General features: G+C 38.8%; 1 protein-coding gene across 5 annotated transcripts in view; it reads left to right on the top strand.

The window, feature by feature from the left end:
- Positions 1 to 16,201, top strand: part of RALGAPA2 (Ral GTPase activating protein catalytic subunit alpha 2) — a 332,722-nt gene that overhangs the window by 79,818 nt on the left and 236,703 nt on the right. For all 5 annotated transcript variants that reach the window (XM_019712539.2, XM_019712535.2, XM_019712536.2 and 2 more), the window contains 3 exons: positions 2,681 to 2,819; positions 4,486 to 4,685; positions 12,193 to 12,420. In XM_019712539.2, the coding sequence (XP_019568098.2) occupies positions 2,681 to 2,819; positions 4,486 to 4,685; positions 12,193 to 12,420 (567 nt within the window). The remainder of the gene's footprint in view (positions 1 to 2,680; positions 2,820 to 4,485; positions 4,686 to 12,192; positions 12,421 to 16,201) is intronic.

The following is a 16,201-nucleotide window of genomic DNA, read 5'->3' as shown; positions in this document are numbered from 1 at the left end:
GGAACAATTTACGTTTACCAGTTTATTAAAAAATATGATAAAGGATACAGATGAACAACCAGATGAAGAGGTACATAGGTTGAGGTCTGGGAGGGTCCAGAGTGCAGGAGTTTCTGTCCCTATGCAGTTGGGGTCCATCCCCCTCCCAGTACATGGATGTGTTCACCCACTTGGAAACTCCCTGAGACCCTTGCTATTGGAATTTTATGGAGGCTTCCTCCCATAGGCATGATCAATTATTAATTCCATTTCCAGCCCCTCTCCCCTCTCTGGAGAAATGAAGTGGGCCGAGGGCTGAAAATTCTAAGCTTCTTACCATGTCTTGGTCTTTCTGGTGACCAGCGCCCATCCATGAGCCATCCAGCAGCCCACCACGAGTTCATCTCAGTAGAACAAAAGATGCTCTTAGTGCTCTTATCACTTAGGAATTTATAAGGGTTTCAGGAGCTCTGTTCTAGGAACTGGGGGCAGAAGCCAATATACAGAGGGTACCAACAAATTTATGCACATTTTAAGAAAGGAAAAATCTATTAAAATTGTAATGCTCAATATATACCATAACAAAAGATGAATACAAGTCACGTTTGACTTCAGCAATTACAAGAGGTGCTCAAAGTGGTTACCATCAGCATCCAGACACTTCTGATTATGGCAAACTACTGCTTGAGCAACGTTGACCAAAGTGGCCACTTGTATACATTTTTTTGGCACCCCCGGTGTATATTTTCTATTTTCTAACAGTGTATTAAACTACTTTTGCCTCTTTACTCCTTCCCTAACCCTGACCTCTATGCTAGCTAAACAGGATGGAGGAAGAGGCAGGCCTAGAAGCTGAATGGGTGGATCAGGAATGGGCAGAACAGGCAGGCAGATTCAAACGAAAGCATGTGTAATTATCTCATCATGCCATCAGCACAGACCTGCTTTATGTCATATATTCCTTTCTCTTATATTTACCAAGTGAATATAGAACTAAAATCATTAGTTTATGATTTCAGTAGGTGACTTATGTCTTGGTCTATATTTCAAGCATTGATATTGTTTGAAAAAAGCTACTGAGTCCTTTTCTCTCAGCAAACACTTCTCTTATCCCTGAGCTCCTCATAGGTACTCGTACAGTCCAGCCTCTGTCCTTTCCTTCACAATCATGTTTGTTGGTGTAATAAGTTTGTCTACTTCCTCACCTAATGTTCCTTGACACCCTCTATTACCTGCCTCTGCCCTGTCACTGCGACGTTAGAGGTGCAAGATCTCATGATCAAGTCCAGAGGAAGGACACTCTTCAGTTTGTGCCGCATTTAGTCTTTTGGGTTTTTTAAGTGTTTGCCCCTTCTTCATGAGATTCCTCCCATGATATTTTCTTCTGGCTTTTTCTCCCTTTCTTTTACTTCTTTCCAGTTTTCTTTGGGGAATTGTGTTTCTCTCTGCCATTCCTCAAGATTGAGTCTTTGGCTGCCCTTTCTAACTACTCTGTCCTGCTGGGCGATCTTGTCTGCTCTCTTCTCCCCCGTTTCCTTTTGCCGACAACAGAAACACACGGACTCCAGAATCCTGAGAGCCCAACTGGGGTATTCTGCCATCTTCTGGAAGCTCCATCTTTTGGCCCTGCTGGCCCATTCTACATGTGTCTCAAACTCTTATCTGATTGGAAGTGGCAGGGCATTTTGTATGTCCCAGATCAGCATGAGTATCTTGAACTTGAATGTGTTGGGAGACTTGGGTCACTAATGAGCTGTGTGACCTCAGATAAGTAAGGAAATCCCCAGGATCCCATTAGAGGAAGGATACCATTGATATGGAGGTAGGCTTTTATGCAGACTGTGAGCCCCTAAATTGTGTACAGAATTGTATGTGCATGTTTATCCCTCTCTCCTTCCTTCTGTCTACTGGGATGAGTCCTCAGAGCAGTTTCTCCCTTGGCTCATCCCGGAGAACATCTGGCAGGTTACAGATGCTGAGCCCCTCTGCCGTTGGGCAGCCAAAGGCCCTCATCCCTTTATCTCAGGTGCTGCACAAATATTACCGTTTTCTAAGTGTGCTGCATCATGAAGGAATTCAGGAAGCTTGGTTAGACCACAGTGCTCTGTGGCCTAACAAGTATTAAGAACTGACAGGTATAGCTGGACTGGCAGGCCTGGTTTATTCTAGTCTGTGGATTTCTTTTAATAAGGAAAAAGCATTTGCCAAGATTCTGTAGCTTTGCCTTTTGAAACTGATTTTGCATGTTGGTAACATAGGATAAAATCTCTTTGCAAGGGATTGTTTCCTTAATTTCTGTTTATTATAAATGGCCTTTTTAAAGTTTTTAAAAAATCACCTGATTATATCTGACTAGATGTTTTAAGGGCACAGGAATGTTACAAAGAACATGTGGAAAAAAATATGGACATGATGTAGTAGAACAAGTTTAAAAAGAAATGGCTATCGTTGGGGGATTTTTTTTTTTATTTGAATACTCAATAAAAATTCTGTTTTTAATGTAGTTACTATTCTGTTTTGAAGTATTCATTCTTGTCATCTTTTGAGTTTTAAGATATGATTTCATTACATGATTATCAATATTATTTGTCAAGTTTTTAAGTTAGGAGAAGAATTTTAATAATACAACAGTATTTCAGTTCAGTATACATTAATTTGAAATGTAAATATACATATGTTCTTTTCCACATATTATCCAAAGGCTGCAAGCTTGGAGTGGAAAAATAAGGACAATCAAGATACTGGATTTAAATTTCTTTTTACATTGTTTCGAAAGTATTATCTTCCTCATTTATTTCCATCATTTACTAAGTTAACAAACATCTACAAACCTGTACTTGGTAAGTACTGATTGAACTATGTATCAAGGACATCCACAGGGAAGCTGCACAATGTCTTTCAAAGTGGCCTTTGATTGTTTTTAAGTAAAATAGTTAGTTTATTCTTACAGTTAATGGTGACTTTATTGTAAGAGGTTGAAAGTTTCCTAATAAATGATTTTAACTATACAAACTAAGACGTATCTCAGCTCACAGCAATAAAGGAGAACTATGATTCCTATACTCAGAAATAATTTGAAATGAATCGATTGTTTTTGGTGTAATTTAAAATCTTTTAATGTAAAAAAAGCTTGTATTTCCTGGAGTCTTCTCTTACTGGTGGTGGGAGTTGGTGACGGCAGACCTTGCTCAGAGCCTAGGCACATCAGCCCAGGCCACACAGCTGCCTACATTATGTCCATTCGGGACCATTTACAGCTGCTTATGGAGGGGCAGATGGTTGGGCAGTTGGGCAGCCTACATACAGTAGGTTCCCAGAGGGGAAGGAAATGTAAGGGAATTTCTGATTTAGCTCCTAAAGCTTTCCTTCTATAATAAATGAGGGCTCACAGGCCAGAAGCGTCTTTTAGAGTGGTGGGAGGGGGACAAATCTTCTTATGCCTGTTATTTTAAAGCAGGTGAAATTAGTTAAAATGAATAAGAACAATTTTGGAGGGGAAACGATCACAACCGACATTAATCCATCTTGGAAGTGTGGATTCAGTTGCCTGTGGGTGTTTATTTGTGCATGCACGCACACACACACACACACACACACACACACACACACACTTTAAAAAGGCCAGAGGAAAACAACTTAAGCTTTCGAATTTTGAAAGATGTAGAAAAAGTTCTGACTTTAAGGGTACTGGGATATATATTCTGTTGGCTATATAGGTGGGTATTATTTTCAATTTTGTTTCTGGTTTTATAAGTAATCTGTATTCATTGTAGGAAACAGTGTATTGTTAATATTTCGAGATTAAAAGTTATTTGCTAAGAATTTGTCTGCCTCATGCATGCATGTACACCAGGTGTACAAAAATTTGTAAGAAAGTTGGACTTAGAGCAAGTAGTATCTCAAATCCAATACCATATAATTTCCCTATTGATTATGGAATTTAAAGAATGGATCTCCTATTAATTCTTTGGAAATGATGGTGTCTGATACCTCAAAGATGAAACAAGACTCTGAATTCATTCATCTATAAAGTTGATTGTACTGATTCTGTTTCTTTGGATTCATCTAGAAGGAAAAGGATAGAAAATTAAAGTCGATTTGATTAGTGTAGCGTTAGATGTTAAAATACCTTAAATGATGAAAAAAATGTCTACACATGGTTTTAGTTACAACATAGGTGAAAAGATTTTAACTATTATAATCTCATGTAATTGCTGAAATTTGTTAGAAAGAGTTATTAGCATAGTTTTTCCACAGCTGTATACACCACAGCTGTAAATAAACAGTAACAGCCACTATCACCCTGTCTTGCTCAGATTGCAAGGCAGAACCAGAAATGAATCTACCAAAAAATGGTATTTTTAGTTATTTCTGGTTCTTTAATCATCGTTGCTATTCAGACAACCAAATACAGTGTGTCTGTTTAACTTGGAAACAGAAACATTTGTAGGGGTTACATAATGACAGGACTCACTAACCTAATCATGTGTTCTTTTTTTCTTCCAGATATCCCCCATTTAAGACCAAAGCCAGTGTACATTACTACAACTCGAGACAATGAAAATATTTACAGTACAAAAATTCCGTACATAGCAGCTCGTGTTGTTTTTATTAAGTGGATTGTAACTTTCTTTTTGGAAAAAAAGTATCTAACTACCCCACAAAACACTAAAAATGGAGTTGATGTATTGCCTAAAATCATGCAGGTATGTCATTATCGTCTTTTTATTTCTTCATACTTACGTAATAACACACAGTAACACATACCAAAATATTTGGTTAATAGGGTTATTGGTTCTTACAGGTTTTTGGTTATAAGGACTTGATTTTATTGGCTTGCTCTGCCTGTAATGCTGAGGTTTCAGAAGAAGCTGTGAGTTAAAAGTAGTTGCTGTGCTCCATTGGCATTGCCATGACGAGGCAGTCTTGGGGGCGAGGGAGGCATTCTGAGATGATGGCTGTTGTGCACACACTCCTGGCTTCCTCTCATTTCCCTCCTTTCCTCTGGTACCAGTGACCTCTGAACATAAGACCAGGGCCTATCTTGCTTTCTCCAATCCCCAGTACTTGGAAGGCCGTGAGGAATTGTGCGGGTGGCGGGGGAGGGGAACTGTAGTGAAGAAGACATGTGAGACTGCCAAGTGCTCTCTGGGAACTCAAGGGAAGGGGTAAGTCAGCAGCTTGGGATTTTAGAGTGGTGTTGAGCCATGAGGGGGTCTCTGGAAGAGAAGGCTGCCTTTTCCCGAGGCCTTACATGAAGACCTTTTCTTGTATGGGACCTTCTGTTTCTTGCTGGCCTTGGTCAGATGCAAATGGGGGCTTTCCCAGCTGGCTGACTTACTTAGGGACTTCATGCTGGGTAGAGCAGGACCACTCGTGGAAATCAGAGAGCAGCCACTTCACAGAAGGGTTATGGTTTTGTGTGCTTTTTCTGTTTTCTCAAGAACAGGGACAGGAAGTGTGATCCACTTAATGCAGGTTTGCTGATGTTCTGGAGTTCCCAGCAGTATGACCTAGGTCTGAGTTGGGAAAGTGCACACACCTGTAATTAGCACCTTGATGGAGGAACACCAAACTGAAGTCCTGAGCATGTGGCCCCATTGACAAGAACTGACCAAAGAACTGGAAGAGCTTATTTTCAAAGAAGTCTGAGGGAGATACAATCACAATAAGAACAACAAAAGACTTGCTGAAAGAAAGTTTTAAAAAACCTTAAATATTTTAATATAAAACCTTAGTAGGTAAACTGAAAATGGTAATGATCACTGCCGAGAACAAAATTGGTTTTCTGAAAAAAATCCCACAACACTCAGCAATATTTCAAAGAGATGGAAATTAGAAACTGGTAAATAAGACCTGAGGACAGATCCAGACCTACTTTGCAAATATTGTGAGGACAGGAGAGAAGAATGAGAAGTAATAATTGAACTAATAAAAAGAAAAGTTTACCTGAGCTGAAAAGAAGTCATGCCTTAAACTGAAAGGCTTTTGAGTCCCAGGAAGAATTAGCTAAAAAGACACAAACCTAAACAGACATTTAACTTTCGGAGATTAAGAAGAAAAACTATACAGAATGAGACCGAGACTAACATTGACTATCTAACCTACAACCCTGAAGCTGAAAGAACGTATCTGTCTATCACTTTCTGTCTGTCTCCCTTTCTCAGAACCTTGGTTCATATCATATACTTCATATCACATAAGCAAGTGTCAGATTGATTTAAGGTCTAAATTGATTTCAGGGCTAGCTATAAAAACAAAGTGATAAAGACCTTGTGTGATTTATGTGTCAAAAGATAGCATAAAGCCACACCCACGCAATAGACTGTGAAAAGCATTAGAAACATCATGGCTGTTAATAGAGCTCGTATCTCCACTATGTAAAGAGTGCCAACAAATTTATTAGACAAACAAGTCCAATTGAAAAATGGACAAAGGCGATGAAACGGAAGTTCGCAGAAAAGAAAAGAAAAATGGTCCCCGATCTCACCAGCAGTCAGGGAAACACAGTTAATTCTGAGCCATGACTAGAGACCTTTATTCACTAATCAGGTAGACAAAAACTGAAAGTCATCAGATAGGCAAAAATTTGTATGAAATTACATATAAGAAAAATCACACTGATAAATTTTACGTTGCATCTGTGTGGGTTTTTGATCAATTCAAAACAGCCTGTTTAAAGGTTGTAACTTTTTCCTATCTGGCTTCAAAATTTCGGAAAAACTGTTACCTGTATTTATTGAAAGTAAGTTCCTCATCTGGATGATGAGAAGTAGCAAGAATAGGAAATTAACCACTGCTTCAAAGTTCTGATTTTTTTCCCTTGTTGACTCTTCACACTTCTGAGTGATCTACTTTTATTATCTAGCTTTTTTAGTGTCGTAAGGATCTGAGCAACTCAATCAATTAGGATGGTTCTATCATCCTAAAACAAAAAAGACAACAGAACTCAAACTGAGTTAAATGTAAAAAGAAGTATTTTAATCTTATAAGTAAAGAAACTTACAGGGAGGCTGGCTGACAATAAGGTTCACTCATTCTCTCTCTTGATTTTCTGTAGTATTTTCTCTTCTGCCTTTTTCCCTCTGGCAGGTTTGTTGTCAGCTTCCCAGATGAATACAAGATGGGGCACTGCACAACCTATTCCTATTCAGAGACAACCCAGAAATACAAAGCCTTTCCCTTTTGTCTGAGTGGAACAATGTAGGTTATTTGCCCACTCCTAGCACCATAACAAGGCATTGATTGGCTTAAAGCTGGAGGTGTGGCCTAGGAGGGAGGGGCATAATGGTGTCCATGATACAGAACACTCTTCTGGTACTGTGGATAGGGTCACCTTCCTGTGAGTCAGTGGGCTTCATGGGAGGAGGCAGGCAGAGCACTGGGGTTCTGTCAGGGAGGGGGAATGGATGCTGGACAGACAACCATCTGTGCCCAATGCTACCATACCCTGTAGGCACCTAGAAATGGTTACTGCCATTGTAGAGACTGTTAATACACCTCATAGTAAGTAGTTATATTAGTTTTCTATTGTCACTGTAGCAAATTACCACAACCTTAGTAGCTTGAAACAACACAAATCTATTATCTTACTATTCTAGAAGTCAGAAGTCCAAGATCAGTCTCAGTGGGGTAAAATCAAGGTGTTGGCCAGTCTGTATTCCTTTTGGAGGTTCTAGAGCTGAATCCATTTTCTTGCCTTGTCCAGCTTCTAGAGGCTGCCTGCATTTCTTGGCTTGTGACCCCTCATTACATCACCTTTTCTCCCTTTGTTTCCGTCTTCACATTGCCTTCTCTGTCTCATATTCCTGCCTTCTTACGGATCCTTGTGACTACGAGGTGTGATCGAAAAATACGGTGAATATTTAAATAAAATTTATTACAGTAAAAGACATATTGCCATTAATCCCCCTCAAAATACTTCCTCTCGCTTTGAACATACTTATCCCATTGTTCTTGCCACTTTTTGAAGTAGTTCTGGAAGTCCTCTTTTGTGAGTGCCTTTTACTTCATCCTCGATCATGACAATGCTCCGTGTCACACATCACGTCTGGTATATGGCAATTTCTGTTAAATGAAAACATTATGGTGTATCCTCATCCACCTTATTCACCTGGCACCATGTGACTTTGGCTGTTCCCCAAAGTCAAAATGGCCATGAAAAGAAAACGTTTTGAATCGATTCAAGGATATTGAACCAACCATGATAGCACAACTAAAGACACTCACAAAAGAGGACTTCCAGAACTGCTTCAGAAAGTGGCACGGACTATGGGATAAGTGTGTTCGAAGTGAGAGGGAGTATTTTTGAGGGGGGATTAATGGCAATGTGTCTTTTACTTGTAATATATTTTTTTATAAATTTAAACATTCACCGTAATTTTTGATCATACCTTGTACACTGGAACCACCTAGATAATCCAGAATGATCTCATTGCAGCATCCTTTATTTAACCATATCTGCTAAATCCCTTTTTCCACATAAGTAACATTCAAAGGTTCCGGGGATTAGGGCATGGACATCTTTGGGATGTCATTATTCAGCTGACCACTTGTCTACTGTATTCCCTTCTCTGCCTTACAGCTGTGGTTCCCACCTCGTCTCACATGTGTCTACTGTGTTCCACTCTTCATTTACATTGTACATTAGAAAAAGCAGCAGTTTAAGAAATTGAATATTAAATTTTGGGAATGGAGTTGCAGGAATAAAAAAATGCATGTAATTGCATTTGTCTCCTGAAAGTTTTTGTTTGGAATTTCAAATTTAATATAATTTTACCCATGTTAAGTGAATATCACTGTCTTAAGTCAGGTGATCCACAATCTTTTTTCAAAGAATATACTGCTCTTATAAAAGTCCTTTAAAACAATATTTTGAGTTCCGCTTCCGAGTAGAGTTCACACTTTGGCCACTATTACTGTTACCTTACTATGTTAAAGGTCATGTATGAGCTTTGTGTGTATGTTTTTTCCAAAGTGAATTTACTTCCTCTTGATCTAGAACTAATACCTTTGCCAATATTTTTTACCAGGAAGGAAAGGAATTAGTGCATCATCTAAACTTAGCTTACTTACCACTTGGAGAATATGGTTTAACAAATTTTCTTGTTCAATGGCATCATTCACAGGAGAACAGAAGTCATCCAATAGTATGTTGGCAACAACAACAACCCCCCCTTTCAAATCTGAACAGTCTTTGTTCATCATTTCAGCTGAAAATGTTATCAGTGAAGAATTACTTATTCCTTAGTAATTCATTTTGTAAGAGATAGAAGTACTTCAACATGCATTAGAGAAAGTAGAGTGGTGATTTTAAAATTTGAGCAGTGACTGTTGTTTTTTTTGTTTTGTTTTGTTTTGTTTTACCAGTTCTATATGCACATTAATTAAACGTTAAAACCCAAAGAAATCCATTAGGGAATGAAAACGAAAGTCTGAAGTCACATTTATTTGTATGATAACTCTTTAGTTACATTATTAAAAGAACCACTTTTACTAATTCTGGATCAGCCCTTTAGTAATGATTCATGGACTTTGGGTTTCCTGAAATTGTTGTATTTCACGGGAAGAAAATCTAGAAAAAGTGAATCGCACAAAATGAAAACCCTACAAGAGTTAGTATATTGTACAAACTCATTGTTGACTACCACTATAGTACTGTCTGTGTTCTTAAGCTCTCCCAAAGCAAACGTAGGCTGCCCCCAACCATGCAGGCAAATCATGACAGGGGAATTGAGGGGCATCAGGCATCACCAACAAAATGGCAGTTGCGTCTCTTGTTTCACACCTGCTTTGTGGGTGTCCTCATTGAGCCTGACACTGAGGATGAACAAGTCTCAGTATGAGCTGTGGTTTGAGAGGAAAGCAGGATGGTAGGGAGGATTGAGAGGAAGGATTAAGTGGTAGCCTGTATCATGCAATTTCCTGAGCCCTGGCAGTGCAGGCCTGGTCTAAGCAGATATGTATGTCTCCTATGTCTGTTTCACTGACTAAGGCTTCACAACATACTAAAGAGAATCATTTTTGCTTTTACCTCCAAGTCAACTAATACTAAATAATAGTTGAGAATTCCAGCTTCATTGTTGTGGGCAGAAAATGGACCTCTTTCTGTGGTTAGTTTTTATTCATGCTCTGACTGTTAATCTTCATAAAAGAGACAAGAAATGAGAAGACTTGGATTATCAGTTTGTTTTCACTCTCATTACTTACTATAATTATAAATGTCTGTCAAAACATACACATATTTTTGGAAAGCAGCCTATTGTGGAGGGAGCTAAGAAAAGCATTGATTTATCAGGAGAAGTACATATTTTCCATCGGTAGTTGGGAATCTGTACATGCAAAGGGTCAACTTAAGTTATATGCAGATTTTCAACTCCTTAGTGGGTCAGCACCCCTAACCCCTATGTTGTTCAAGGGCAACTGTAATTTTCTATTTATGGCATGATGGGAAATCCATCTGTGCCACCATTATGTTCTAGTTGGATAACAGAGCTTATTTTTTAAATGACTCGATGCCTTTAAATATAATTCTTTACATTATTTTAGTTATCTAATTGCTGTGTTATCTAATTGGTTACCTAATGACCTCAAAACTTGGTGGCTTAAAACAACAGCCATTTTATCGTACTACATATTTCACTTTTTGGGTCAGGGATTTGGATAGGATTTGTTTGGGCAGTTCTTATGCTTCATGTGGTGTTAACTGAGGTCAATGGATGGTGTTCTTCCGTTGGTGGCTGGTTGGTCTGGAAGGTCCAAGGTAACTTCATTCATATGCCTGTTACTTTGGTGGGTGCAGTTGGAACGCTGGCATCAGCTGGGCCTCTCTTTCCATATAGTGTCTGTTTGGGTAGTTGGACTTCTTTCCTGTCTGCTCAGGGCTCCAAGAGTAAATGTTTCAAGAGATGGGAAGTGGTGACTGTCAGCCTCTTGGGCCTGGGCCTGAAACTGGCACAAGTCTCTTGCACTGTATTCTGCTGATTAACAGAGTCACATAGTCCACATGGACCAAAGGGAGGGGACTTAGACTCCACCTCTCTATGGAAGGAGTGTCAAAGAATTTGGGACCATTTTAAATTTGCGACATATGTGCGTATGTATATGTTTTTTCTTTCCTTTTTTTGGTCTGTGGGGAAAATGGGAGTTTTTGATCAAAAAGTCACAGGTATTGAGTTGTATTTATCAGTAAAAATGAGTGAAACTTAATTTTTCTATGGAAGATAGTTGATCCATCAGAAAGGTGAAATAATTTCTATAGGGTGGCTCATCTCACAGTGTGACAGTGCCTTTGATAAGCCACATAGGCTTAATAGCTAAAGCATGAAGAGAAAAAATATTTTAAGTATAATCTATTAATTTTCCCTAGAGATTACTATTTCGATATCAGCTTTACTTTCAAACTGTCCTTGGTAGTTAGTAAAATTATTTTGTACTACTCATATCTTATCACTTCTTGTAAAAAATATTCACAGTGGGTAGAATTTTAGTGGTATTGTGGTTATATAGTTTGGCACTTAAAAGAATTATAGTGGAATTTACAAAGATGAAGTGAAATTATACATGTTTGGAGGAAACCTTTAATTCTCTGGGGAAATGAGAGCAGAAAACAGTGTTAAATTTTGTGACTCATTGCATGAATTATTTTATTTGTGCTCTTGAAGTCTTCTAAATATTTAAAGTTTTATGAATATTTCAGTTAAGTTTGATCTGAGAATCTGAATATAAAACTCAGATCAAGGTTCTGATACCCTTTAAAAATCTTGGCACTCCTTCATGTAGGTGTCAGTTAGTCTTAAGAATCAAACGATGCTTTCCAACATTGTACCTTCAAAATATCCACTGATATCACATCTCTGTAACTGTAGAGTGGGTGCTGAAGTATAAAGACCAAAGTTGATGATAATATAAATTTATGCACATGTCAATTTATTCTGTGATTTTTACAAATATAAATAAACTTTTTAGGTTGATAAAATTTGACAGCCCCTCTGTAATAATTTAGTGGTTTTTCTGTTAAAATAACTGAGTTGGGGAGAGGTTAGTTGAATTGGGGAGTTGGTAAGCATGGGTTCTGAAGCCCTCTTGTGCTTCAAGCTTGCCTTCAAGTTGATGATGACTAGAGGTCTTTAAAATAAAGCAAGTCTTCAGTTTTGCTGGGTGTCCTTGAGTGTCACAGAGGATCACTCATAAGTAGTAATAACTTTCTTCCAGACTGTTGGTGGTGGTGCACTGCAAGAGAGGACGCCGGAGCTGGAGGGTGGCGGGCCCGCAGAGCTGGACAAAAACCATTCTAACAGCAGCACCTTGTCTGATCGGAGACTCAGCAACTCCAGCCTTTGTAGCATTGAGGAAGAGCACCGCACTGTCTATGAAATGGTGCAGCGGATCCTCCTGTCAACGCGAGGTTATGTGAATTTTGTGAATGAAGTATTTCGTCAGGTTAGTGTGTGTAAGTGTGTGTTACAAGTTCATGAAATTGAAGAGATTTTTGTTCTTGTTCTTTTACTGACTAAGAAATAACTATCGATTAGTTGGGCTAAATTACAGGACTAAATAATGAGCCCTGTAACTCCACTTTTAATTTGTCATGTGGTGAATCATGATTTTTTTAAATTATGTTTTTGGAAAATTCCTATATGTGGAGGGAAAATTTTATATTTGAGCAAAATTACCCCCAAGTGCCTCATGTTTCCATAACAAACTTTAAACCCAAAGGTAGGTGAAAAGAAAGCCATTCCTGCATATGTATCCACAAATGAACATAGCAAAGAAGAGCCCAAGGCTGGTATCATTTCCAGAGCCTTAAGATGCTCTCTAAGGAGCTGGAGCTTTCTGCAAACAGTTGTACCTGCCCTGCAAAGGCCTATGGCATGTTCGTATGCTAGAAGTATTTATGGTATGAGAGAAAAAAAGGGTGAGGAGGGGAATGAAAAGAAAGGAAGGAGCTGAGGTTAAGACATTGACATAACAGACCTATGGTGGAAACTGTGGTAGGTGAAAAGGCCTTGGGAAGAGCAAAAGTGCAAACAGAAAACAAGATGCAAGCAGGGGAAGCAGACAGAAGAGGTCAGAGGCTGGGGCAATGATTAGCATCCAAGAGCAACAACTGAGTATGAGTCCCACCCCACCCCCCCTTCCTGCCCCCCAGGGAACATTGGGCAATGTCTGCAGACATTTTTGGTTGTCACAACTGGGGAAGAGGACAATGCTACTGGCATCTAACGGGTAGCAGCCAGGAATGTTATTAAATATCCTACAAGCACAGAACAGCTATCCCACCCCCACCCCACAAAGAACAGTCCTGCCCAAAATGTCATTAATGCTGCTGTGGAGAAACTCTAAGTTATAGCCATCTGACAGAGGAAACGGCACCCTCGATGTAGTTGAGAAGACAGGAACTCTGTAGTGTGCAGTGGAGCCATTGGCCATGTGTGTCTTGGTACTGGTGCCCTGGAAGACAGAGAGGATGGCTCTTTTATAGGTATGTGTGTATGGTTGGCAAATAGTTATTCAGTCCATGCACCAGGATGAAAGTTGAGGCTCTTGAATGGTAGAGACCAATTTTGGTGAGGAGAAGAGGGAGATCCTGTACACATATGAGTGATGCATATGTGCCATGAAGAACTTTTTAGGAAGAGGCATAGTTCACAACAATCTAGAGGTTTTACTGTATTTTGTATTATAATGAATAAAAAATGTTTATGGAAATATTTGTTTAATCTGTAATTAAAATTTCCGTTATAAAATCTTTTTTCTGATTCTGTGTCCCATCAGTGCCTTGGTTCTTCTTGCCCCCTGACTGTGTCTTCTCTGTCTCATTTCTTGGCCCCTCTTTTTGTTTTACCACAAATTATAAGAGTTGACCAATATTCTGGGCTTGAGTCTTCTCTTCTGTACCTCCACAGTTTCCTTCTTGGGGCCTTCAGTTGCTTATACAGTGCCAGCAACCATTGTGGTGTACAAGGTCTGACAATTAAGTTTGCGACCTTGTTGCAACCATGTTGCTAAACTTTTTGATATCAGAGGGATTATTCATTATGAATTTGTACCAACAAGACAAAAAGTTAACCAAGTTGACTATTTGGAAGTGTTGAAAAGGCTGCGTGAAAAAGTTAGACAACCTGAACTTTTCACCAACAATTCATGGCTTTTGCATCACGACAATGCACCAGCTCACATGGCACTGTCTGTGAGGGAGTTTTTAGCCAGTAAACAAAGAACTGTATTGGAACACTCTCCTTACTCACCTGATCTAGCCCCCAATGACTTCTTTCTTTACCTGAAGATGAAGGAAATATTGAAAGGAAGACATTTTGATGACATTCAGGACATCAAGGGTAATACAAGGACAGCTCTGATGGCCATTCCAGAAAAAGAGTTCCAAAATTGCTTTGAAGGTGGACTAGATGCTGGCATCAGTGCATAGCTTCCCAACGGAAGTACATAGAAGGTGACCATAGTGATATTCAGCAATGACGTATGTAGCACTTTTTCTAGGATGAGTTCGTGAACTTAATTGGCAGACCTCGTATGAGTTCCAATTAAGCAAGCCCTTTGTCCAGACCTTGCGTTTTAATTCCAGACTTGCCTTTTAAAGTGCCCACTTGGGATCTCATCTGACCTTCTTGTGTGATCTTCATGTTCACAAAGCCAGAGCTTAGCTCATTTTCTTCCCTAATGTCAACTTCTCCTTCTGACTTGACTGCTTCTTTAAAGGGAACTTCATTCTTGTGTGCATATTAATTTTAGCCCTCCTGGGCTCCTTGTCTTCTCCTATGAGCCATCACTGGCCAAGTCATGCAGGAGGCTGTCTTACTACCTTTCTCTCCTTTTCCTTTGACCATGGTTAACAGCATACTCCTTGGAGCCCCACACCTTCTGTATCATTCCTTTCTAATCTATACTGTACACATCATGCTGCCAAAACATTCTTTTATCGTAATAGTCCATGATTTAAAAATCTACCCTGTTCCCTCCATTAATGTTGCCATAGTGAAGCTCTGTTGTACTTTTAATTTGAATTGAAATCATCATGATACTAGAGGGCATATGATCGAGAGCAGAGGTCAGTATACTTTGTACAGCAAAGGTCCAAATAGTAAACATTTTAGGCTTTGCTGATCACATGGTCTCTGTTGCAGCTACTCAACTCTACATTTGTAGTCTGAAAGCAGCACAGGCAGTATGTAAGAAACATGGCTGTTTTCCCATAAAACTTTATTTATAAAAATCAAGTGGCAGGATTTGGATTGTCAAAGTTTGCTGACCCTGATCTATAATAGTGTTGTTGTTTTTTTTCTTTCTTTGGTTTTTTTTAAATTGATGTTTATTGGGCTGACAATTGTTAGTAAAGTTACATAGACTTCTGGTGTACAATTCTAATACATTATCTGTATCTCACATTGTATATTCACCACCGAGAGTCAGTTCTCTTTCCATCACCATATATTAGACCCAGTTTTATAATAGTGTTTTAAACCCTTGGATGCAAATGCTTAAAAATAAGAGTAGATACCATTTTGTACAAGAGATACTTGCTAAGTTGATGTGGTTTTACGTTCATTGTGTAATTGTTCACTTAGCATACACATAATTCTATCTGCGTCCATTATTGGCATTCTACCCCTGGCAGTGTGCTCTAAATTCTAAATTCAGTCTAAATCCTAAATCCAATCTAAATTCAAATATGAAGTAGCTTGGCTCATTGAGGTAGCTGCAGACTATGACTGAAGTTATGAGACATCTTTGTGCCATGAAGCTCAAAAACATTTTATATACATTTCATAATCTTAATCAAATCTAATTTGAAAATAATATATATGAAATTTAAAATATGAGTATTATGCATTGTTAAAATACTGAAATAGACACATTTGGGAAAAGGGGCATGTGTTTTAACACTGTGTTCTATTGCCCTCTCTTGGTCAACGATGAATTTTTCTTTCATGGAAGGCAAAATATCTTCTTTCATAATAATTTCTTTTTCAATTTTAAATTATTCAGAAACTATTCAATACTAAAGGATATTAAAGTTTAAAATGTACATTCAAAAAGTACACATTGGAGATAAGACATGTGTGTATGTACAGAGAATAGTGTGAGACAGAAGATCAGATGCCAATGTGTGTGACCTGGGGAATAAATGCTGATGAGGGGCTGCTAGGGGCAGGTACTAACAGTGCAAGTCACCTTGGACTAGATGATTTAGTGAGTTAAAGGT

Source organism: Rhinolophus sinicus, linkage group LG13 (genome assembly GCF_036562045.2).
Source record: "Rhinolophus sinicus isolate RSC01 linkage group LG13, ASM3656204v1, whole genome shotgun sequence".
Taxonomy (NCBI): domain Eukaryota; kingdom Metazoa; phylum Chordata; class Mammalia; order Chiroptera; family Rhinolophidae; genus Rhinolophus; species Rhinolophus sinicus.
The sequence above is the reverse complement of the archived record's forward strand: the minus strand, read 5'-3'. Positions and strand labels throughout refer to the sequence as shown.